The following is a 25,225-nucleotide window of genomic DNA, read 5'->3' as shown; positions in this document are numbered from 1 at the left end:
CTAGTGAGCTGCAAGAGGTAGCACTTTGGCTCTGGAGGTTACACGTTTAACCAGCAAGATTTAGTTAAATGTTTAATTCTCATAAACCCTGTGGGACAGATGCTACCATTATGATCTCCATTTAATAATGAGGGGATTGGTCCAACCAATATCACTCTGCTGGTAAGCAGCTGAACCAGGCTTTTAAACTCACTCCTGTCTGACTCTTGGGTCTGAGATCTTAAATATCAGCCACTACTGCCTTCCAGAGAAGGCAGTCTGCTTACTTCCTTGGTCCCATATAGCATTAGAGAAAAGATTTACTCAAATAATACAGTAACTATCCAGTCATAATCTTCTAAAAATATTTAAAATACTGTTAAGCCAATTATTGGATTTTTCTAAAATACTTGAAATACTGTTAAGCTAATATTAAATGTCATCATTCTGAAGAGCAGAGCCCAAACGACTATTCTTAAAAACTAGTGTAATAATTCATCTCACTGTTCGTGTGATTTCCCAGAGTAACTGCGATTACCTCAAGAGATTTGTGAGCATTTAAAAAAAATAAATTTTAACTATTTTGACTATTGCAAGTATAAAAGTGTTCTGTAGTACTTGCTGGGTGTAATACCTGAGAATATTACAAATTAAATCGCAACGGTATTATAACATATAATAACTGTTATTTCAGGACAGACTAGTTTAATTACTATCATTCATATTATTACTATTTTACTAAATGAGGAGTCACCATTTATATCTTAAAAAAGAGAAGGAATGTATATGCCAAGTCATGATGATACAGTAAAATTAAAAATTTATAGAAAAATGCAACTGGTTTATATTTATAAGAACATTGCTTATAAGGACATTCCTATATAAATCTGTCCTTTCTTTCTCTGAGTTCATATTTAGAGTATCGATTTCCTTGACCTTCTGTAAAAACCACTATTGCATGATTGCAAATGTCTAGGTGAGCACTGAATGTCAGAACATAAAAGAAGAGAGTATGTTGTCAGTGGATTACGGCACACATTTTAGCCAAATGGCTTGTCACAGGTGTCTCATTGCGAGTCATTTATGTTTTTATTACCTTTAGGCCCTTTGAACAGTTTGATCTCCACAACAGTTTCCAGAATGGGTCGTCTTCTGCGCACATACAGCCGAACGATAGACCCCGCCTCTTTGAGAGCTTCCACGGCTTTACTGTGGGAAACCTCTGACACATCGACCTCGTTCACCCGCAAGATACAATCATTGACCCTGGAAGACAGGGAAAGAAGTAAAAGTGAGGGGTGGCTGGGAGGATTTCTTAAACCATATTAAAGTGGGGAAGCAAAGAGTACAAGCAATTTTAAAATGTTTCTATTTGGAAGAAACAGTTCAAATGAAGGAAACCTTGAACTCCCCAGCCTTCCAGCCTTCCCAAATGGACTGCACTACTGGTCAGGCCCTTCTGGCACCCGGGTCCACTGCGAAGGGGAGCACGTGGTGCAGTTAGAAAGACATGTTTTAAGGTCTCTGTCAGTTATGTCATTGTTTTGTTTGGTTTTAACTGGTTCGACTGAGGGTTAGGATTTCAGTGGTTGTCAGAATTTACTATGGACTATAGAGACATAGCAATTGTAATCTTGTAGATTAATTTTCCTTAAATTTTTAATTTGCTACTCATGAAGGTAATAAATAGTCATTTTAGAAAATCTGAAAAATGTAACCATGTAGAAAGAAGAAAAAATATACATGACCCAATCATCTAAAATATATGTGTTAGCTCTCTGGTAAACAATCTTCCCATGTTTCTTTTTCTTCCCCCCTCAAATTCATATCACAGAATTATAGATATTAAAGTTCAGATTTTCACAAAATTCAAAGAAAATCTCAGATAATCTTTGCCTTAGGTATTTACTTTGAAAACCAAGAATTATGGTGACTAAACTCTCCTTGTTGGCATTTTCTCTTGGGAAAGAATGATCTGACTTTTCTATAAAACTGTCCAGGTAATATATATTTATGTAGCCATGGATTTCAAATCTCTTCTATATTCATGACAATTAGTAAAAACTTTAATAATGGTTAAAAGTATGAGGCTTGAGACTAGAAAGATTTCCTTCCTTTACTCTGAATATCCACTCTAGTATGGCCCATCTCAGTTCCGGGTGTTGCTCAGAGTAAAAAATAAGGGGCTACCCTTGCTTGACTTCCTCATCCCATCACCACACATTCAGCTCTACCTGCAAAATGTATCTGCAATCCATCCATGTTTCTCAATCTGCACTGCTACCACCCTGGTTGAAGTCAACATCATCTCTCACCTGGCTTATTTCTACAGCTTTCCACCCCATACAAAAAGTATGGGAATAATTTTTATATCATTTTTTCCCATAACTTCTCTATACCTGTTTGGGGAGCTGAGTTAAAGAGACTGGTCTCAATGAGAACTCTGACTAGCTTCAAAATTCTGAGGTGAAACATTTCACTTATTAAGATTCAATGATGTCATATCATCATAACAGATGATATGGCTTTAATAGATTTACACACACATTTCCTCTCTGACTGACCAAAAAAAAAAAAAAAAGGAAAATTACCAATTAAAATAGATTCGAGAATGTCGGCAACACGGGTGCCAGCCGCCCTGCAGCAGCTGGTCCTTTGAGAGTGGGTAATTTAGTCATCTCACGATAATGCAAACACATAGTGTTTACCATCACCCTATGCTCAGAATATTAATCATATCTTAAAACACTGCTTTCCATAGAAGGGAGTGGCTGACATTTAAAAAAGAATTCTGGATGTTGTATCTATTCAAACTGTACTAAATTTTTCCTTTTGTATACAGTGGAATCCTTAATTGTCAATTGCAGGGGTGAGGACATCACAGCCTAAATCAGATGTTTTTTCCTGAACATGCAGAGGAAGTAGGCGACTTTAGTTCAGTAAAAAGAGCACTGGACGAGCCTTCAGGATGCTTGGACTGGAGTCCCAGGGGCGTGACCATGGTCAAGTCGGTTCATCTCTTTGAACCTCAGGCTCCCACGAAAAGAGTAAGTGTGCCCAGAGTTAATGAGAGGAGTAAGCAGACAGGCAATGCATCTGGGTGTGTGTGAACTGTGGTGTATAGTACATACAAAAGCTGCAGCTATTGATCAAAGATGAGTCAGAGATGCTATGCTCAAGGACATATTGAAAGGTGAACAGGATGGAAATGGAAATTTTAAGAGGGCTTGCATGTGCCGTATCATTCTAGCCATTTCATTTATTCACTGGTACTTAAACCCCACCATTTCTGAAACACTGATTCTCATTCTACAGATGATGAAATTTACTGACAAGATCACAGTGGTGTTGAGGGCAGGGACATGATTCCAACCTCATTTTGCCTTTTTCTGAAGCCTATGCTGATACAGAGTTCCTCAGAATGGGTCGTTTTAAATTAAAAAAGCAAAATTAATTAATTAATTAATTAATTAATTAAAAAAGCAATATGGATGTGAGAGGCAAAATTTATATATTCAAATTCTCAAAATATAGAGGAAAGAATATCAAGCCAAAGTGGGACACTCAACTTCCCTTCCTCCCACTCACTTGAAACAGCATCTGGCTGAAGGGTCATAGTTATTTAAAATTAATTTGCTTTCACTACTAGTAGATAACCTTTGTGAGTAAAGTCACCACTTGCATTCATTTTGAAACATATAAATACATCACTGGCTTCAGACTCAAGTAACACTTTGTCCCAATAAAAAAAGTATAGTCTTTATCACATTCCTGATATGTATTAGAAATCTATTTACATAAATAGTTTCTCCCCTACCCATGCAACTAAGTTGATGGTTTCATTTTTTCAGTGCTTGCTGTTTCACATATAAGTCTACAATATTCATTTTGTGAAATGGAACTATCCAAAAGATTAAAAGGCTAATTTTAATCTCATTCTTGTTTCATTTTCTTTAGAATTCTGGTATATTTCCTTGCAGAAAATGTCTTAGAAATAAAAAGGACATTTTATCATTAACGTGTCGACTGAATCACATCTAAATTTTGCATTAAACGAGTGAGTACTCTGGAACATGATATAGTATCACTGAAAAGTCAAATAATACCTGACAAATTATTTGTTCCACTTTGAAGATACAATTTAAAATAACATGCAATATCTACTCTTTCATAGGTATTAAAATATTTTCTGTTGGAAAATAAGTATTGTGATTTTATATATTTTTTAAGGCTGTCAATTCACTAAAAATGATCACCAAATACTGGTGTTAAAATGTAAACATTCCTGTTCATTATGCATTTAAAACAATTAAAAGGAAAGAAAACAAAGTCTCAGCTCTGGTTCTTTGTGGATGTAGAGATTACGGGTTATTTAAAAAGCATATTTTTGCTTTTGTGTTTCACACCAGGATCTATAATGGACATATGTCAGAGCTGAGAATCTAAGAACACAAGCCTGGGAGCCCTGACACACCCTCATCCACCTGGGATCTTGTCCCCAGCTCTAGGACTTAGCAGCTACGTGGCTTGGGGCAAGTCACATGATCCCAGAATCTCAGTTTCTTCATCTGGAAACAGGGATGATAAGATTGCTGCATGGATCAGATGAGATAATGCTTGTGAAGTACTTAGTACAGCGCTAGATAACGGTAAAGTATTATAGTCATGATAAAAGGGGTAAGCGATTTGCCTAAGAAAGGTAAGAAGTGATTACCGAAAGAAGATAAAAATGGGGAGAGAAAGGAAGAGAGCTACCAACAAGATACTTAAAGGGTTTCTGACATTTTGTATGAGAAAGGGAGGAAGAAATAAGATGAATGGGGTTTGGGGGAAGAAAAATATAAAAAGAGGCGTTTCAGTTAAGTTTTATTTTATGAAGTGTTGTAATTCCCCTTTAACCCGTCTGCTGCCTGCAAGAAAACAGTCAGTTGTTCTGATCCAACTTGTATCTTTATGGCAACCTTGTTGAAAGCTTCTAAAGTTCAGCACGTGGCAGATTTCTCACCAACTTATGCGTCTCTGTTTTTGCCCCACTCCACACATCTCACGGTACCCAGTCATTTGCAGACCCTCTCAAGGCCTGATTCAGAATGTAATTCAGGTCACAGGGTCTGAAACGTAACTCTGCAGCAGCTATTGGCTTTTAAGGGTATTACTGAGTTAGCTTGTCCTTTATTGTCTCCTTCAGTATTAACCCTCTTTGGTCAAATAGATAAATTAATTACAGACCAAAGGGCCACATCATGGAGGAACCTGATTAATGTTTAATGTGTTGAAGGAAATGCAATAACACACTATCAAATAGAGAACACTAGCTGGGGAACTATATTGGATGTACTTAAAGAGAACAACTGATCACTTAAAATCAGAATCTGTTTAAAAGGAACAACTCCATAGATTTTATGTAAACTATAATGAAACCAGAAAAGCTCTGAAGGTTAAGGCAGCAAAAAGGTCTTATTTTTCTTTTATTACTAAAGTCGCTGAAGGTAGGTTAAGAACAACAACAAAAAACCCTCAAAACTTTACTTACAAAAAGACAGGAGCTTTATGCCAGCAAAAAGAAAAAAAAAATACAACACGCACACACACATAGGCTGACTTGAATAACTTCAAATCATTATGACCTCTTCCAAATTTACTTAGTTATGTCTGTCTGCTCTCCTCCTGCCCCCTCCCATGAAGCTCATGGAAGTGCCCCCTGGGAATTTTAAAACTCCTCCAACTAAGATTTCTCCTTTTCGAAAATTCTCACCTTAAAAATTCACCTATTACACTGACCTCATTAGGTGCTATTAGTCCACTGAGAACCAAAGAACCAAAATCCATTTAACAGTTTTCCAGAAAAGGAAAAGATTAATGGGTGTCTTTCCCAGGGCTTAGTTGACCAATTCATCCTGGAATTTGAGAAGACACTGCCAGTGTCTTAATTCATTCCTCTTCTTGATTAAGTTAGCTCAGGTGGATCTCCATTACTTCCCAACAAAAATTTCTAACAAATAGACAGACTTTGCCACCCATGCTTAACATACATTATCTCCTTTAGCTATTTCCTGTTTTCTTTTTAATACTTAACTCAAGTTCACCTTGTCTTCTGGGAAGTCACCCATGGCTCAACTGGCTTGTCCAGCGTCCCACCACAAGGCAGCCAATGGGTAATATTAATGGGTTAGCAGATTTAGCAAATAAATGTATAAGATATCAAGTTTAATTTGGCTTTCAAATAAAACACTAATAATAAGGACACCTGGGTGGCTTAGTTGGTTAAGCATCTGCCTTCGGCTCAGGTCGTAATCCCAGGGTCCTGGGACCAAGTCCTGCATAGATCTCCTTGCTCAGCAGGGAGCCTGCTCCTCCCTCTGCCTGCTGCTCCCCCTGCTTGTGTTCTCTCTGTCTTTCTGATAAATAAATAAACAAAATCTTTAAAAAAACACTAATAATAATTATTCAGAAAAACACTTTTCTTAGTATAAGTATGTTCTATAACATGTCTGAAACATACTAAATATTGCTTATGTTTGTCTTATATTCAAATTTAACTGGGTGCCCTGTATTTATAAAAATACAGTATTTATAAAAGCACTGAACTATGCTTATATATTTGCTTATATATTTTGCAACAGAAACTGAAACACAAAGAGGTTTATAATGACAGTAAGTAATGTCTTAGATAGTCTCAAAGCTCATGCACTCTACTACCCATATTTCTCTGGTTAAAAATAATTTTGGGGGGCACCTGGGTGGCACAGCGGTTAAGCGTCTGCCTTCGGCTCAGGGCGTGATCCCGGTGTTCTGGGATCGAGCCCCACATCAGGCTCCTCCGCTATGAGCCTGCTTCTTCCTCTCCTACTCCCCCTGCTTGTGTTCCCTCTCTCGCTGGCTGTCTCTATCCTGTCGAATAGATAAATAAAATCTTAAAAAAAAATAATTTTGGGGCTTATTTAATGCCCAATCCCAAGTACTGAGTAACCACCAGTGGGGTCAAGGGTCATATTGGCAAACAGTAAAGCTAAGCCAAATAACAAAATCTCGATCAATGATTCTTAAACTTTAGCCTGCGTTAGTTACTTGTAGAGCTTGTTAAACCATAGATTGCTGGGCTTCACTCCAAGTCTGTGACTCCGTAGGTCTGGAGTAGGAGAGAGGATTTATGTTTCTAACAAATTTCTAGGTGATCCTGGCCTTGCTGGTCTGGGACCATACTCTGAAAACCACTGTGCTAGGTAGGTAGTGAAGGGTTACTCACTTGGCTTATTTCTGGTTCATTCTAAAGTGAACAGGAATATCCAAGCTTATGTAGACCAAATCGACTGTGATAAAAGTCCTGAGCTTACTCTAGAGCCAATCCCCTCAATGTTGCAGCTTTTCATTATAATGAAGTCTCTAAAGGCATCTAGACCAGGAGACCTCAGCTGCCACACTGTGTGAGGCTGCACAATATGCAGCCCATTTTCCAGCTTCATGTCTGCCACTTTTTTCCTGACTCTTTTCCTTCAGCAAAGACCAAGCGATGGTCACTTCATTCTACATTTTTAAAATAGGGCTCCTGCTCTTGTCTCTAATTCTGGGTGAGAATAACTTGGGTTTATGATCCATAGAAGCCATCCCCTACAGTGAATGTACTGCTTCTGTTTGCCACTTCATTTGCCTTATATAAAATGTTTGCAGGATTTTCTGCAGCTGTCATCTGGGAAAGATCACAGCTTTCCACAATGGGGAAAGAAATTGGCTATTTCAGCTTCAGTGAGTGGTCTTTCAGTGCTTTCCCAGAAAAGCAGGGAGGCCAAGCAACAAATCTTAAGCCAGGTAACTTAGTGGGTAGCCATGGAAAAGAGGCATGACATGGGAATTTCAAAGGGAAAAGATCATAGGACTGGAGATTACTTAGCCCACTCAGACGAATACTCTGTTTGCAGACAGCACTGCATGTCTGTTTGCATGAAATGAGGTCCTGGTACCTCTCATCTGTACCTGGTACCTCTCAATGCAGTAGCTTCCTAGCGGTTTTCCTGACTGCCAGGTTAAGTTGCCCGCCTCCACTTCACCCTGACACAGAAGCCCAGCTTCAACTTCCAAAAGCAACTCTATCATCATTTCCTCTCCTTCAACATTTATCAAGAGTTACTTAACCTATATAAAATGAAAACTGCTTATCTTTGCATTACTAATGTCTGGCACAAGGTTGTCACTTACAAATGAATGAACATCACTGAAGGGACTCTAAATCTGACCCTTCTCAAACCCATGTTCTAGCTAATTCATATTATCATTGTCCTGAGAATAAAATGAGCTCATTCTGCCTCCACATTTTATTTCATGGTGCCTTGCAAAGCCCTAATCAAGACCAGCCTCATTCCAGGACAAGCTCATAATCCATAGCTTCATAAAATATTTCCCAATCACTCAAACCTTCATTTTGCATATTGCATAAAGTGTGAATACATGGTATATTCTCATCAAAAAGCTATAGACTGACTTGGTACCCCCACCGAAACTAAAAGTGAGTATACACATTAAGAAATATATTTTAAAATGTTGGATTTAATTTCCTGTTTTCCTCTACTCAAACCTGTTCCAATCCCAGAAGTTGATATGAATCAACATAATATGAAGTTCATAATTATAATCTTCTCATTCTAATTAAATGTAGCTTAATGATATTGATGAAAATTTCAGTGAAAAGTTGAGAACTACAAGGAGCATGGTATTCTGGGAAGAATGCTGAATTATAAACCAGATGTGAATTCTAATCCTGGTTCTGCCCCTTCCCAGTTAAATAAGTCACCCCCCCCCAACTCTTGATTTTAAATTGGGTTCAGTGATGCTAAAATTCTCTTCTGGCTCTGGTGTTCTATAAATCTAAGTTCAAGGTCAGCTTATCCTGGCATCTATCTCTATTTGGAAGTCCGGAGTGCATCTCAAATGGAGAGGAATGCCAAATTATCCTCATTTTTTCCCAATGAACAACTCTGCACATCATTTTTTATTCTCTATCAAGGTAAATTATTCCATCACCAAAAGTGGGAAGTTATCCCTCTTTCTCAACCACACATACCATCTGTCACTTTTTGTTTGCTTGCTTGCTTGTTTAAGGTTTTCTCTTTATCTTCACTTATCCTATCTAAGATCTGGCTCTCACCGTTAATCACCTAGATTCTGGGGGGAAGGGGGTAGGAATCAACTTCTTGCCAGTCTTCTTGCCAGCTCTGCTCCCTATAATCCATCTTCCAGTTTATTGCCAGAATGCTATTATTGAAAACACACCTGATTGCTTAATTCTTCTATTTAATAGTCTTTAATTGCTCTCTACTGCCTACAGATTTTCAAATGAAAATCTAAGAAGCTCTTTCTTCAAATAAAATCTTACTCAGAAGCCATATAATGTATATTTATAATTGTATATAACAAAAGCAAAGTTTCTGTAATTACTGCATTGGGGAAAGAAAGGTATCAGAGGGCAGCTTGGTGGAAGGCCCTCATTTGTGACCTCTCAGAGGGCTCCAAGGGATCCAGAAACAGGGCACTACATATGACTGAGCTAGTGAGTACTGAAAGAAATTCAAGGAAAGCCCTTTCTCCTGGCCAAATGACCTCATGCTGATCTGGGTCTGCTGAAGTGGGTATCATTTTCTAATTTATATAAAGGCTTCCTATGGGCCAGGGCCTACTCATGGGGCTCTGTGGAACATAAATTGAATTCTTTTTGGATAAAGCCCAAAGACCTTCACATAATAAACAGGTTTTTCTACAATCTGGTTGCGATTCACCTCCTCAGCTCTGTCTCTTGCTATATCATTAACAGTTTCTTTAAACATTATGCAAGTTCATAGTCTAGGACTCTTCCTCTGCCTGAATAGCCACCTCCAGACTTTACATTTGTCTGAGAACCTTACCCATCCATTAAGACTAATGCCAATTCTGAAGTAGCTTTATGGTTTAACAGGGATGATAGAAAAACAAACTATTTAAATTTCAGTATTTTAAGTGCTATGGCAAGACCAATATAGGATATATGGCAACAAAAAGAAGTTGGCCAGGTGAATACAGAGAAGTGTTTCTGGGATAGCTTAGTGGCTGGTGGAGGAGCACAGACCAAGTCTTGGAGGCCTTGTAGGGCATGCTAAGGAATTGGCCTTGAACCTACAGGCAATGGAAAGCCATTGTAGTGCTTAGCTAGAATAGTGTTTTAGAATAATCTCTCTAGGTAGGTGTGGAGATTGGGAGACTTAATTAGATTTTGGAAGGTAGAAGAAAGCAAGGATTGTTTTAGAGGCTATTGTATCATCTGATAAAAGATATGGTGGCCTGGGGTAGACCAGTGGCAGAAGCAATTAGATAGAGGGAGGGGAAGCAATGAGAGGGCTAATTCAAACCTACTAGATATGCTGGTGGATTGGATGTGAGAGGTAAGGAAAAGGAGGAAATGTTTTGTTTAAACTTTTATCTCTGCCTATAAATCATGAGTCACTTGAGGAGAAAAATTCTATCTTAAATTCATTTTTGTATCTTTAGTGTTTGGTATCATGCCTGGCACAGAGTTGGCAGTGACTATATGTTTGATCAATAAATGAATGAGTTTTAAAAAGTGGGGAAGTTAGTCAATGACATCTTTGCTGCCAGTATCCATAGTTTTCCTCATCCTTTCCAGTGACCTTGTCCCATGAGAATGCTATGTCTTATGTCATCTTGTTTCTCTTCTATAAATATAATCAACTCAAATGTAATCACTGTAAGAAACAAGCTATTATTCACAACCCTGTTTGCATTAAAAAAAAAAAAAGAATTCCAGTGAGAGGGCAAGTAACAAATAAAAAGAGCAAGTAATCACCATGATCAGACCTGAAATATTAGTTGAAAGATATAATATATCTGATATGCACAAACATGCACATTCTACCAACATTTACTGAGCATCTGCTACATAGTGCCAGGTATTGTGTAGGCACAAGGACACAGTGGTGAACGAGAAAGGTACAGATGGCCCCTGACATGGGAGTGGAGAGGAGGAGATTGAGAAGAAGACGGTAAGTCACATCATAAGGACAGCAGCCTGTATCACTTAAACACAAGACTAGCTCTAGCTTACGCACATCTTCCAAACTTCAGAGTTGATGTTTTAATTTCAAGTATTCATATATTATTCTTATGAATATTATAATTTTTGGAGCTTAATTTCCATAGAAAGAGAAGAAGTTAACACTCAGCGAGAATTCAAGTATCCTATATGGCAAACTGCTTGTGATCTTGTCTGTTACTTTGAACTGTTCTTCACTTACCAAGAATATAAGAGGTGTCCCTTGATGTTCCCCCATAGTGTGTGTACAGTAACTTATGAACCCGTTGATGTTCTCTGTACACTTCTACTTACACAGAACAAATAGATATTATCTGATGGTAAGTGATTTCAGCAGTTTATAAGATGTATAAAATGTTTAAGAGGAAATTGTTGGCAACTTTAAAGATTCTTAAAACTGTAAATATCAAATCTCATGGTGAGTAAATTCATTGGTTGTTAGAGGGAAACAATTCTCAGCATATGTATAGTTCAATAACAAAATGCCTGTCTAACTTAATTCATTTGTTTTCTTCTTTCTTTCTTTCTTTCTTTCTTTCTTTCTAGCAAGAGAGAAAGAGAGAGAACAGAGGGGAGGAGGGACAGAGGGAGAGGGAGAGAATCTTAAGCACCTCAACACAGGGCTCCATCTCAGGACCCTGATATCATGATGTGAGTCAAAATCAAGAGTTGGACACTTAACTGACTGAGCCATACAGTCACCCCCATTTATTTTCTTATCTATTAGGTTTTTCGTCACTAGAATGTAAGCTCCATGAATGAACATATCTTGTTTCTATTCTCTTTTTTATCACCAGTGGCTGGCATAGCTCCTTACAATGAGCCCACATCATCCACTCAGTTTTTCTGGTTCCCTCTACTTCCCTCACCCTGTATCTCCAATCTATCAGCAAGATCAATCTTGCAAAATAGATCCCAACTCATCCATTTCCCTCCATCTCCACTACTAACACCCAGTCCAAGTCATCACACTTCTACCTGGACATGCTGGCTCACTGTTTCTACTCCTGTTCTTTAGAATATTTTCTCTACATGGAAGCTAGAGTACCTGATTTTTAAATTTGAATCAGATGGTGTCACTTACTGTTTGATAGGAAGCCCTCCAACCTCTTCATATATCATGTAAAATAAAATTCAACCCCCTTACTATCTTCTGTGTCTTACCTGGCTCCCACTTCTACCTATGCTCTCATTTTCTACCTCCCTCCCCCTTGTTACCATCATTCTAGCCACAGTGGCCCTACTTTTTTTCTGGTATGTGCCTAGCTCAACTCTGTCCTAGGGTACTTGATCTTAGTAGTCCTTCAGCTTTGAAAGTCTTTCCCTTATCTTGGTTTGGCTAACTCCATTTTTTTCAGTAAGATATTACCTTAGGTGCCACCTCCTTAGAGAAGCCTACCTTGAGAACCTAATCTAAAGTAGCTGCCAGGTACTCATCCTACATCACTCTGCTTCATTCTTTTCATAGCACTTATTACTTGTGATATTTTGTGTATTTATTTATTTTCTGCTCAAGAGACAAAAATGTAAGCTCCTTAGAACAGAAGCCTTGTCTTGTTGACCATTTTATTCTTAATGCCTAGGACTATGGCAAGTCACTCAATAATAGTTGAATCACAAATAAATTAATGAGTGAAGGGATGGATGAATAAATAGTAGTTCTACCTAACTTAGATTGGGTTTGTCAACAATAAAGTATATACAATCTTGCTGTACAGATTTGAATTCTGATAGCTCTAGCTCAAAAACCTTCTTAAATTTAAACCCATAATTATCAGAATTATTTAGTACTGGCAAAGGCTGTGAGCAATTTTCCATCCAGCAGATAATGCTAAATTGCTTAGAGGTAGTAATTTCTGAGGGTAGATGATTAGTGATGCTGTTTTTGACCTTTTCTAAGTTACAATAATCAGCTGTTATTGTTTACGTGATTTCATAATACCCATACCCCTCATTTCTTCCTGGGCTAAATCATATTTCATAAAATAAATTCAAATTAATTTTGTGATGAAAATTAATGACACATTTTGAGATTGGTAGTATTCTATGATTCCATAACACCAAAATGAGAGCTTGCTGATTTAATGGTTGAATTGGTATGTTTGCAAATGGTATGCCTAGTCCTTACACTTGTTCTCAGCTATTGAGGCAAAACTCAGAGGCCTGGGGATGATAGCCAGAAGGGTTATGGGTACCAAGTAGGGTCCTTTGCTTCAGATATCTTCTCTCATTCAGTAACTGGGTTTCATTTGAATTTATAATTTTCTCTTTTAAAATACTAATAAGTCCACAGTTGTCTGTCATTATGCATGACTCTCCATGTAGACAGTGGGACTTTATTTTAGAGGTAGGAAGAGTGAGGGAGCAATGGGGGTTAATTCCATGGAAGAATTCATTAGAGGAGATCATAGGCACCAGGGCACCGGAGGACAGAAGCTTCCAGAAGATAAAGGAGACCAGAAAGAGATCCAAAAGAGATCCACACATTTCCTGGGACTCCTGTGACAACAATGTAGTAACCTCTAGAAACAGTGTTTATAAAACACTTCAACAATATTATCTGTTTTATTCTTAAAGTCTGGAAATATGCTATGCAGACAATTCTACATTTTCAAGTGGGAAAACCTGAGACTTAGACAAGTTAAGTAACTGACTCAAACTCACACAGCAGATAAAAGATGGAAATAAAGGGGGCCCTGGGTGGCATAGTCGCTTAAGCGTTCAACTCTTGGTTTTTGCTCAGGTCTGATCTCTGGGTGGTGAGACTGAGCTCTACATCAGGCTCCCTGCTCAGTGTGGAGTCTGCTTGGGATTCTCTCTCTCCCTATCCCTCTGCCACTCCTGCTTGTGCTCTACCTCTATCTCTCTTGCTCTCTCTCTCTCTAAAATAAACAAATAAATTTTTTTAAAAAGTTTAAAAAATGGAAATAAAAATACATTAATCTTAGGGCTGCTGGTCTTACTTCCTTGCCATTTATCACTCCTGTTTATGCTGTTGCCACTTGGTCCTTGTATTACAGCTGTCTGCCAAAACACCAATCCTGATTGAACCCAACTCTCCATCTCCTCCATTGCCTCTTCCAGAACAGCTGAACACTGAAGTGCTGGAGAAAATCAACAGATGATGGGAGTCATAAATTCATGATCTCCAAACACCTGGTCAGCTTGCTGTCCCTTGTTCTGTAATGATGATCTCTGAAACTTTTTTTTCCTTGCCACTTCCAGGACATAAATTTGCTTCATACTTCCAAGAGAGAAAAATAAACTATCTGATGAGAAATCCCTCAATTGATTATGCCAAATTTACATGCTTTTTTTTTTTTAAAGATTTTATTTATTTATTTGACAGAGAGACAGCCAGCAAGAGAGGGAACACAAGCAGGGGTAGTGGGAGGGGAAGAAGCATATTCCCAGCAGAGCAGGGAGCCTGATGTGGGGATCGATCCCAGGACCCTGGGATCACGCCCTGAGCCAAAGGCAGATGCTCAACAACTGAGCCACCCAGGCACCCCCAAATTACATGCTAAACTACACGCAAGTCCATGTCCTCCACTCTCTTCCTATTACAGTGGAGGAAGTGTCCCTTCTGATACCAAATGTCCATCAATTCACATTTTTTTAGAAGACCTTACCTGATCATTTAATCTCATTATATCCTATATCCTTAAACCCCATTTCTCTACTTAGTCCAGTCTCAGAATGTTCAAGTATGTTCTGGTATCTCGTATCTTTTGAAAATCTTTCCATTAACCTGACATCTCCTCTTGGCTATTGTCCTCTTGACTACTGCCCTCTTTCCTCTTTACAAATCAAATTTATCAAATGAACTGTTTACATATATTCTCTATTTCTTCCTTCCCATTCTTTCTTTATCCCATTCTAATCCTGTCTCCTCACAATGCCCCTACCAAGAAAAATATAGAAAATGTTCCTACTAAATTCACAACTCATATGGTTCTGGCCAAATCTAATGCAATCTCTTTAGTCTTGATCTTAGTTATCTTATGACAATATTGAATCCAGTTGCTTACTCCTTCCTTGAAGTGTTCTTCTCCTGTCTTCTGTGACCCTCCTGCCCATTTCCTACCACTCTGTTCACCCTTTTTTACATCCTCATTTTGGTTCTCTTCCAATCTGTTGATCTTTATACTTAGAAAACAAAAGCAAAAACAAACCTATACTCTGTTTGGATGCTTTAAGTTGACATCTAATTTTTTCATCATAAATTTAAATAATAGCAAAGGATTAAATTTCTGGCTTATCATGAATTGTAAAACTTCATTTTCAATGGTTATATCATTGCTTTAAATGGAATGTAAATATATGCCAATTTGAAATCCATGATCACCAATTTAAAATATAAATTAATGAGAACTTTGGAGAAGTTGGAAATTTTCTTTTTTTTCCCCTTGAACTTATGCTTTCATTTCACTTCCATGGAGTTTTACCCTAATATATTCTATGTTAGAACATCTTATATGGATCACCCTAACATACTTAAATAAAATAAAGATGCATGTACAAATATAAATCTGATGATTTTTTTCAAATTTCCTGTGATATAAGCCTCTAAATGTTAAAAACATTATTTTTGACTGAGTTATCGTAATTATAATTGACCTAAATAGCCAAAATTTATATTATGAAATTTCAATGTATAAATCTAAAAACAATAAAAATGCAATCATATTGGGGATTCGTTTCTTTATGGAATAAGTGGAGCATTTTAAAATTACCTCATGTTTCCATTGATGAATATAAATTAAGGGTAATATAAGACAAGACTCAGAATTCCTATTTTTCATTTCTACAAATCTAAGTGCTGAGAAAACTTGCTCACAAAAACAGGTAGATGGGAATGGAAAGAGAACTTTGAATTCCTTCTAATTAGATGCCTCCAATCCTGTAATCTAGCATTAAAACTATTTTAATGATGTCAGATTATAATTTCTTTTCAATTTCATTAAAAGCAAAGAATGGGAAACCACATGACTTAAAGAATTAATTACCCATTAGTTAATCATTAACTTTAATGATTAAAGTCATTGACTTCCTCATCCTGACTAACAATATTTCAGATTATTCCTTTCCATCTAGAAGTAAAATAATACTGTTAAATTAGTAGTAAAATAGTACTAAATAGCGAATAGAGCCACGGCAGGATTTGGGATGGGTAAGACATAGACTTTTCTTTTGTAAAACAGAAGAACAACCATAAGTAGAAAAGTGGAAAAGAAGAACCCATATGAAGTGCCAGGCTACCTCCTGGGTGGTTATTTCTTGTTATTCTAGACATTTTCAAGGAAGTCTCTAAATTCCCTTGACTTCAAAGGTTCACAGTTATGCTTCCAGCCAGATCTCTCGGAGTGTCCAAACTCCATGTTCAACTGCCTGTGTGATATATCTGCTGGAATTCCTCCCAGGCATCTTAAACTAAATATTGTTCAAAAGAAAACTATTGAACTTATCTTCCAGCTTTGCCTCTCTACCAGTCTTTACCAATTCTCATGTTCCCACCTCAAAATCATTCCAATAATTCTACTAGACGGTAAACTTTATGAAATGAAGGATGTTGTGCACTTAGCAGATGAAATGGGGCCCAGGACAGAGAAGGCACTGTTGATTTATTTGAAGGAATACAACTTCTTCTCACGTCCAACTCCAATTAGTCATTAAGCCTTATCCAGTTTACCCCTTCAGTTTATTTCAGAATCTGTCCGCTTCTCTCAGGCGTTTTCTCAGCATCTTTGTCCAAACTCCTATCATTCATCACCTGAATGAATGACTGCAATAGCACCCCGAGCTGCTCTCCCTGCATGTGTTCTTGTCAGCCAAGCCAGACTCTCACAGCAATCAAGGTGATCATATTATCGGTACCAATGCAGTTCAGCCATTCTCTCATCAAAACATTCAACGTTTCATGATGGTTTTCAAAGGATAAGCAAATTACTATGGCATCAAGGCTCTCTCAGCGTGATTTCTCATGTGCAACTCTTTCTTTTCATCTTGTGCCTATTCACCCTCTCTCCCCAGCTCCAGTCCCAGTGGCCTGGCCTCTATTTGCCTTCAGGCTTTTGGACATGTTCTCTCTGCCCAGAGACTCCTGCACCCCTTCTTTCCTGGCTAGCACTCACCTTTTCCGTCTCAGCATACATCCCTCCTCTCTGCAAGGCTTCCCTTGGATACCCCTAGGCTAGGTCAGGTCATTTGTACAGCTCATGCACTTTCCTGTCATAGCACTCACTTCTACCCTGTGTTCATTGCGAGAGAGGATTAAAAGCACACATCCTGCTTCTCTTGTTTCCTGCTCTATCCCAGCTCCAAGTGTCTGATACATAGCAGAGTACTCAGGAAATACTTATAGGACAAGTGGGTCCCAAGTCTTGCTTCACTCCTTATATTTGTCACTTCACTCAATTTCCCAACTTCAGTGAGTGTCAGTGGAGTTGATGACAGTGGTATCAGCCCACTCAAAATCTCTCATCCCACTACACTGAAAATCCTGAGGCTACCTCCTCTCATTCCCCACATTCATACAAAAATGGTTCTGCCCACATCCTTTTTTGACTCAGATCTGCATGTTTGATGCCCCTATCTGAAGGCCAGAGACATGGGAATGCAGAGGTGAGTTTATTAGATGTAAAGCATCTCTGGTACACTCATGCCCCACACAACATATTAGTCAATAGTGTACCTTTGAATGAAGCTCTAAAATATGTGTATTTTTACAATAATACATGTATGAGATAATGGATATTAAAGTTTATTTGTGTTTTAGTACAGATATAAACAAAGGAACCAGCTAATAGTTCCTTCTTTAATTCATTGTTTTCTACAAGGAAGAATTGCTTCCCCCCCTTAATGGTCCTGCTTTTTTCTTTTAGTAATTTACTACTAAATTACACTATAATATTTAAAGGAGTTAATGGAGGGAGGAGTAGAAGGGAAATAATACCAGCATTTTAATTAGTAACAGGGTATTGCAGATTTTAAATTGTGGCCCTGATGTCTGTGTTCTAAATACCAGACTAACTTGCATAACCAAAAATGATTTGGGCCAAAATCCTGGGTGTTTACTGACTAATTCTAGGTCACTTGCCTGAGGTTGAATTGTAAATTGTCTTAGCTCAGAGTATTACACTGATACTATACTGCATGTTAATATGTCTCCAGAAGCTTGGTGTAACTCAGTAAAAACTATTGTTGCCAATTCATTCAGCTGTAATGCAAAAGGAAATTTCTGGTCTATGATTTTAAAAAACAAACAAAACAAAGCAAAATGTAAAAAGAAGTACTAGGGCCAATTTGCAGACATTTCAAACCCAGTAATGTGTGATAACTACTTGACCCAGAAATAGATAACCTGATTTCCTCTAAGAACTGTCAGATTTTTAACTCCCTTCCACAAAGATGTTCATTACAATGTGATCAACAATTTAAAAATTCAAAATAGGGTAAAAGTTAAATAATGCTACACCTATATGACATGAAACTATGAAGCAATTTAAACCAATGTTTGCAAAGTCTATTTTCATGTAAGGAAATGTCTATATTGTGAAATTAAATGAAAAAGGCAGGATAAAAAATTCAACTATATAGGGGCGCCTGGGTGGCACAGAGGTTAAGCATCTGCCTTCGGCTCAGGGCGTGATCCCGGCGTTATGGGATCGAGCCCCACATCAGGCTCCTCCGCTATGAGCCTGCTTCTTCCTCTCCCACTCCCCCTGCTTGTGTTCCCTCTCTCGCTGGCTGTCTCTATCTCTGTCAAATAAATAAATAAAATCTTAAAAAAAAATTCAACTATATAAAAACATGCACTGAATGTGAAGGAATATAATAAATACATTCTTTTGGTGATGAGATTATGAATGATTCTAATTTACTTTCTAAATGCCTTTATTTCCCAAATTTTCTACAATGAGCATGCATTATTTTCTAATCAGAGAACTGCATTAAATTCAAAAACAAAATTATTTAATCTTTATCATGTTCCTTTCATGTAAGTTGTGTAGTGACTAGACCTCAAATCCAAGCCAATCAGTCAATTCCTGAAGAGCTTAAAGAATTTGTGTGTCACTTCAGTACGTTTGAACTTTCAACTTTTGACACTATCACATGGGATGTTGGTATGTCTCGGTGTTCACAGATACTTAAATATATGTTCAGTTTTTCATCTGTAGATAATTGTAGTCATGTGCTGTGGTAGGAAGAACATGGATTGTGGAATTAAACAGACTGGATTAGAATTTTGGCTCAGCCACTTGTAACTGAACCTCCTTGAGCCTTCATAAGCTCATGTAATAAGCTTAATAAATGGCAACTCTTATTAGTCCCAAGTGTTTATTATGGGTAAGGGACAGGGGTAGATGTTATAGGAGATATAATACTGAATAAGTACCATGAGATTTCAGACATACAGAATGGTGGCATTTTAAGGTGCCTTAGAGATTTCCATGTTTTTTCTCTTCAGATACAGTTATCGAGAAAATAACTCAGTCATCTAAAGCAAGTACACGTGTTATCATTAAGACCAAGCAAAACTGGGGTGCCTGGGTGGCTCAGTTGGTTAATCATCTGCCTTTGGCTCAGGTCATGATCCCAGGGTCTTGGGATCGAGCCCCACATCGAACCCCACACCGGGCTCCCTGCTGAGCAGGGAGTCTGCTTCTCCCTCTTCCCTCTGCAGCTACCCCTGCTTGTGCTCTCTCTCTGTGTCAAATAAATAAATAAAATCTTTAAAAAAAAGACAAAGCAAAACTTATTCTCTATAAATTGGGATGGAGGCAACAGTTTATACTGTAAAACTTAGTATGTGAAATCCTATAATAACTCTACCAATATCATACATATTCTATTTATTTTATTTTTACTGGGCCCCAAAAGTCAATGGATACATTTCCCTTATTGTACCTGCCAACTAACTTTTAAGGGATTAATGTTCATTAGTGATCATCTCATGGGACGTCTATAATGCCTAGGGAGAACAAGCACTTAGGATGGACTCCCCTTCTCCCACAACAGACATACTCTGGAATTCCCTGACTTCAGTCCACTTTACTGGCTGTGTAAACCACTTTCCCAAGTTCAATTTCCTAAGGGCTGATGGTGCAGGTTTTGTGCACAACCTTAAACTCAAAAGTGGTGGAAGGATGACTATTGCAGAGGGTGTGGATGCAGCTTGGATATGCAAACTGCAGTGTCACAGGCATGACCCCACCATCCTCATGGTGCAGCAGGGAGCTGGGAGCAGGAAGAGAAAAGCTGGTGAGGGGCTGGGAGGTGGGACCTGCTCTCCCTGTGCTGTTATCCTGGTGGAGAACTCTTGAGTCTAACATTCTAAATTCTCACCTGGTTTTCCAGCCTCAGCTTCCTCTAGGAAACTACAATGCAACGTGCAGAGGTAGATGGGTGAAGGGTGTGGGAGGATGGAGGGATAGCTTGTCAGTAAAGGTTGCCTGGCATGGACTGCATAGCATGGAGACAATTCACTCAGGAGATGATATGTAAGTCTTCATTTTACTGTTACTTCTACCATCCCCTGCCCTGCATAGGAGCTGAATGAATATTAAACAGCTCTAATATCTTAATGATTTTGGCATCTAACTGTTAAGTCAATTTGTAATGATTTGATGCTTGCACAAAGCTTACCACATTATTAGGTCTTTCTAAGTAATATAATTTGTAACTGCTCAGAAAAACCATTCTTGAAAATAACTATTGAACTAGAAATGAGGAATTAGTTTGAGTGCTTTGCCCGCTCCCCCCCAAACTGTTTTATTTTGGTCTAGATTCCAAATAGCTATTTGCTAAAAATCAATATCAAATATAGTTTCAGAATATTAGAATGACAACATGCCTTCTTGGGAGACTATCAGGAATAAATAATAACAAATACCTTATCAGCATTTAAAGTTGTGATCAGCTCTTTGCTTTGGGAATATAACGAAGACTGCATCTTCTCAGAGCTACAGATTTAATCAAAACAAAGGGCTGATTTACTGACCATTATAATGACATTCTGGGTGTCTCAGTCAACAAAAGTCAAATAATCACAATTTGACTTTGAGACAGAAAATTCCCAAATACCTTCTATCATTCTCATTTTAAGGAGAAAAATGCTAAGATCCAGAATGTTGTGTAACATTCTCAAGGCCTCTGAGCTAGTTAGTGGCCGAGACCCCCAGGTGTGTCTCTGACCTTCACTACAGCAGTGCATCTTGTTAACTTTCGGTCTGAACTGGGAGTTTGAGTCTAGATCTACAAACAACACCAGAAATTGCTCTTTACACACAAAGCAGGGACCAGAATCAAATCAGAAAATTTAGAGTCTCATGAAGCCAGTCTAAAGGCATATAAACCATCATATCTATGTCTTACCAATCCCACTGTTCTTTGCCAGGATCAATATGTTCTTTTCTTCCTAAAGCATACTTGGATAACTGAACTTTATAAGACTCGGTCTGAATTAATCCTCTTAAATTTTAAGCACTTAGTGATTTGTTTGTGGCTTTTGAAAATAAAAACTCTTAAACACATAATTTTTCTAAAGTGTTGATGTTTTAGTACCCAGGACACAAGGGCAAGTATCTGTTAGTTTTTCTAGGAAATGGCAGCATGGTGTGGTATTTGCCTACTTTAAAGATTACTTGGGCTGCACAGGCATGGAGCCCAAACCATAGGTCTCTCTTTGGTGAATAGATTTTTTCCTAAAAGAAGTTTCCTAAATCATGGAACTTCAAATGAATTATTTCTATAACTTGGTAGCAGCAATGTGAAGAAGTCGTGAGCTTTCTAAAACTAGAAGAAGAAATATTCATATTTGTAAATAATAAATATTTTATCCCAGAAAAGAATGTCTGGGTATTTTAAATAACAGCTTTATTGAGATATAATGCCCATATTTTGAAACTTGGCTTTTTAAAGTACACAATTTACTGATTTTTAGTATAGTCGCAGAGTTGTACAATCATTAGCACTATCTAATTTTAGAACATTTCTATCATGTCCCAAAGAAATCCCATGCTCATTATCAGCTCCTGGCAACCACTAAACTACTTTCTACCTATACGAATTTTTCTCTATTCTGGACATTTCATAGAAATAAACATAGTGCAGTATGTGGCCTTTGGTATCTGGTTTCCTTCACATAGAACAGTATTTTCAAGTTTCATCTCTGATGTAGCATGCATCAGTTCTTCATCTCTTTACGTGGCAGAATAATATTCCACTGTATGGATATACCAAATTTATTTATTCATTCATCTATTAATAGATATTTGAATTGTTTATACTTTATGGCTATTTTAAGTAATGAAGTAATGTTTTTGTGTGGACATAAGTTTCAATTCTCTTTAGGTATACAACTTGGGGTAGAACTACCATTCATGTGGTAACTGTTAACTTTTGAGGAACCGACAGCCTGTTTTCCATTGTGGTTGCACTGCTTTGCCTTCTCACCAGCAGTGCATGGGGCTTTTGATTTCTCCGTATCCCAGCTAACATATGTTATTATCTATCTTCTTGATTATAGCCATCCTACTGGGTGTAAATTAGTATCTCACTATAGTTTTGATTTGTACTTCCCTAACGAATAATATTGAACATCTTTTATGTGCTCATTTGCCATTTGTATATCTTCTTTAAAGAAATATCTATTCAAATTTGTGGTAGGCTAAATAATCCCTCTCTATATCCCCCATAAAAAGGTTCAAGACCTAATATCTGACCTGTGAATATATTATGTTATAGATCAAAGAAACTTTACAGATATGATTAAGTTAAGGATCTTGAGATGGAGAGATTATCCTGGATTATCTGGGTGAGTCAAATGTGATCAGAAGAGTCCTTATAAGAAGGAGGCAGTAGAGTTACAGTTAGAGAAGAGATATGATGACAAAAGCAAAGATTGGACTGATGTCCTTTGAAGATGGAGGAAAGGGTTGTGAGCCATGGAATTCAGGTGGCCTTGAGAAGCTGGGAAAAGACAAGAAAACGGATCCTTCTAATTATCCTCTGGAGCCTCTGAGCAACATCTTCAGTTTATTTCAGTGAGTCTGATTTTTGGATAGCTGACCCCAGAGCTATAAGATAATAAATTTGTGTTATTTTAAGATACTAAGTTTATGGTAATATGTTACAGTAGAAATAGGAAACTAACACAAAAATCTTTGCTGATTTTTAAATTAGATTATTTGTCTTTTTATTTTTTTATTTTTATTTTTTTTATTTTATTTATTTATTTTTTTTTAAAGATTTTATTTATTTAACAGAGATAGAGACAGCCAGCGAGAGAGGGAACACAGCAGGGGGAGTGGGAGAGGAAGAAGCAGGCTCATAGCAGAGGAGCCTGATGTGGGGCTCGATCCCATAACGCCGGGATCACGCCCTGAGCCGAAGGCAGACGCTTAACCGCAGTGCCACCCAGGCGCCCCTGTCTTTTTATTTTTGATTTGTAAAAGTTCTTTATATATTCTGGATACAAGTCCCTTATCAAATGTATTACTGCAAATATTTTTCTCATTCTGTGGATTGTTTTTTAACTTTCTTGATGATGTTCTTTGAAGTACAGAAGTCTTTAAATTTGATGAAGTCCAACTTATCTGTTTTTTCTTTTGTTGTTTTTGTTGACATATTAAGAAACCACCACCTAATTCAAAGGTTACTCATGAGGATTTCCTCCTGTGATTGACATAGAATTATTATTTTTTGTGTAGTATGAGGTGGGGGCCCAACTGAATTCTTTTGCATGCAGATATCAAGAAGTCTTGGCACAATTCGTTTAAAAAAAGGGGGGGCATGTTTGCCACCGGGCTATTTTGTTTAACCAATTGAAGGATTTTTCTTATTAGATTACATAACACTTGACCAAAATAGAAAAATTGTTGGAGATGCCTTTCCAGCTATGAAAGACTGTACATGGGTACCTGGTACTCTACCAATTTTACAGCTAAAATTATTCTTCTTGCTTAGAAATGTTCCTGTGTAGTTCTACATTGTTGGTGACTCATCATTACCAGTCTCCATGGAACTACTTGCTAAGTGATTTTTTTCTTGTCTAACAGATTCTCAACACATTCAGGGCTGATAATATTGATAGAGAAAATCAAAGGACACAGGGCTGTTCCATCTCACCCCTTTTTATTCTTGTAGACAGACATGAAAGGAAATAATCCATAAGAATGAATCCACTGAGATCCCCCACATCATATTTCTTTCCAAGGTGGGCACTGGTATCATTTGCACTGAATAATGATGTCTTGCTTCTTATGAAGATGTTGTTCAGGGTAACAGCTGGATTTATGTCCTGCTTTACCCTCAAAACAATAATGAAAGAAAAGTTCACTTGGTTTTGAAGAAACCGAGAGTCTCTGTCTTTGATGTAGCACCATCATAGTCATTTCATGCAGTAATCAGTTGCGTTACGATGGAAATTGTGACTCATTGTCTTGGTGACTCATTAGGTTTTAATCTGCAATTATCCAAACTCATGAAAGTTCAATATGGACAAGTAATCTAAAAATTTAGCAATCTCTTATGCAGGTTTACTTACTTAAAATCTGCTATTTCCTTAAACAATCTGAAAGTCAGTCTTGGGTATAAGTGATGCTTGGAAGTTGCTCTCTTTCCTCTGCTTGGTGCTTTTCATTTGCCCAGAAATTATTAAGTCTAGGTTTGTCTTCTCCATTTCCAAGTTATATGTTGTCTTTACCTCCCAATGATCATATTTTTTTTTCTTCTTTCTTTTCCTTCCCTTTGCTCCTTTTCTTCCCTTTCCTCTCTCTCTTTCTCCTTATTTTCTTATTTTAAGATCACTAGTGAGTTAATGGGTATGAATTAATGAAAAAAAATCAGAGAGTGGTTTACCAAATGCCAGCCAAAAGGACAATGCTGTGGTGTATACATGAGAGTTGCATTCTTGAAACATCAATCCTTGACCTCTCAACTTTGGTCAATATTTTCAAACCTCAGTCCGATCAATATTATTCTTGCTTGAAATCAACATGTATGTTGTCTTGGATTTTATAAGGACAAAGACAGCCTTACCCACAAACAGATACAGAAGGAACTAATGAAGCAATGGATTTAGAGAAAACTTATTTTTTTTTCATCTTGTCTAGGAATAGAAATTATTGTGCTGAGGGCTGAGAGATTAAATTGTGTCCCTTGTCAGGA

The 25,225-nt window shown here is 37.6% G+C and overlaps 1 protein-coding gene across 9 annotated transcripts in view; it reads right to left on the bottom strand.

The window, feature by feature from the left end:
* The window catches only part of DLG2 (discs large MAGUK scaffold protein 2), a 1,159,208-nt gene that overhangs the window by 520,528 nt on the left and 613,455 nt on the right, over positions 1 to 25,225 (bottom strand). For all 9 annotated transcript variants that reach the window (XM_040630955.1, XM_040630959.1, XM_008704379.2 and 6 more), the window contains one exon: positions 1,076 to 1,245. In XM_040630955.1, coding sequence (XP_040486889.1) covers positions 1,076 to 1,245 — 170 coding nt within the window. The remainder of the gene's footprint in view (positions 1 to 1,075; positions 1,246 to 25,225) is intronic.

This window comes from Ursus maritimus, unplaced genomic scaffold (genome assembly GCF_017311325.1).
Source record: "Ursus maritimus isolate PB19 unplaced genomic scaffold, ASM1731132v1 scaffold_16, whole genome shotgun sequence".
Lineage (NCBI taxonomy): Eukaryota > Metazoa > Chordata > Mammalia > Carnivora > Ursidae > Ursus > Ursus maritimus.
Note: the sequence above shows the minus strand (reverse complement) of the source record. Positions and strands in the feature narration are given on the sequence as shown.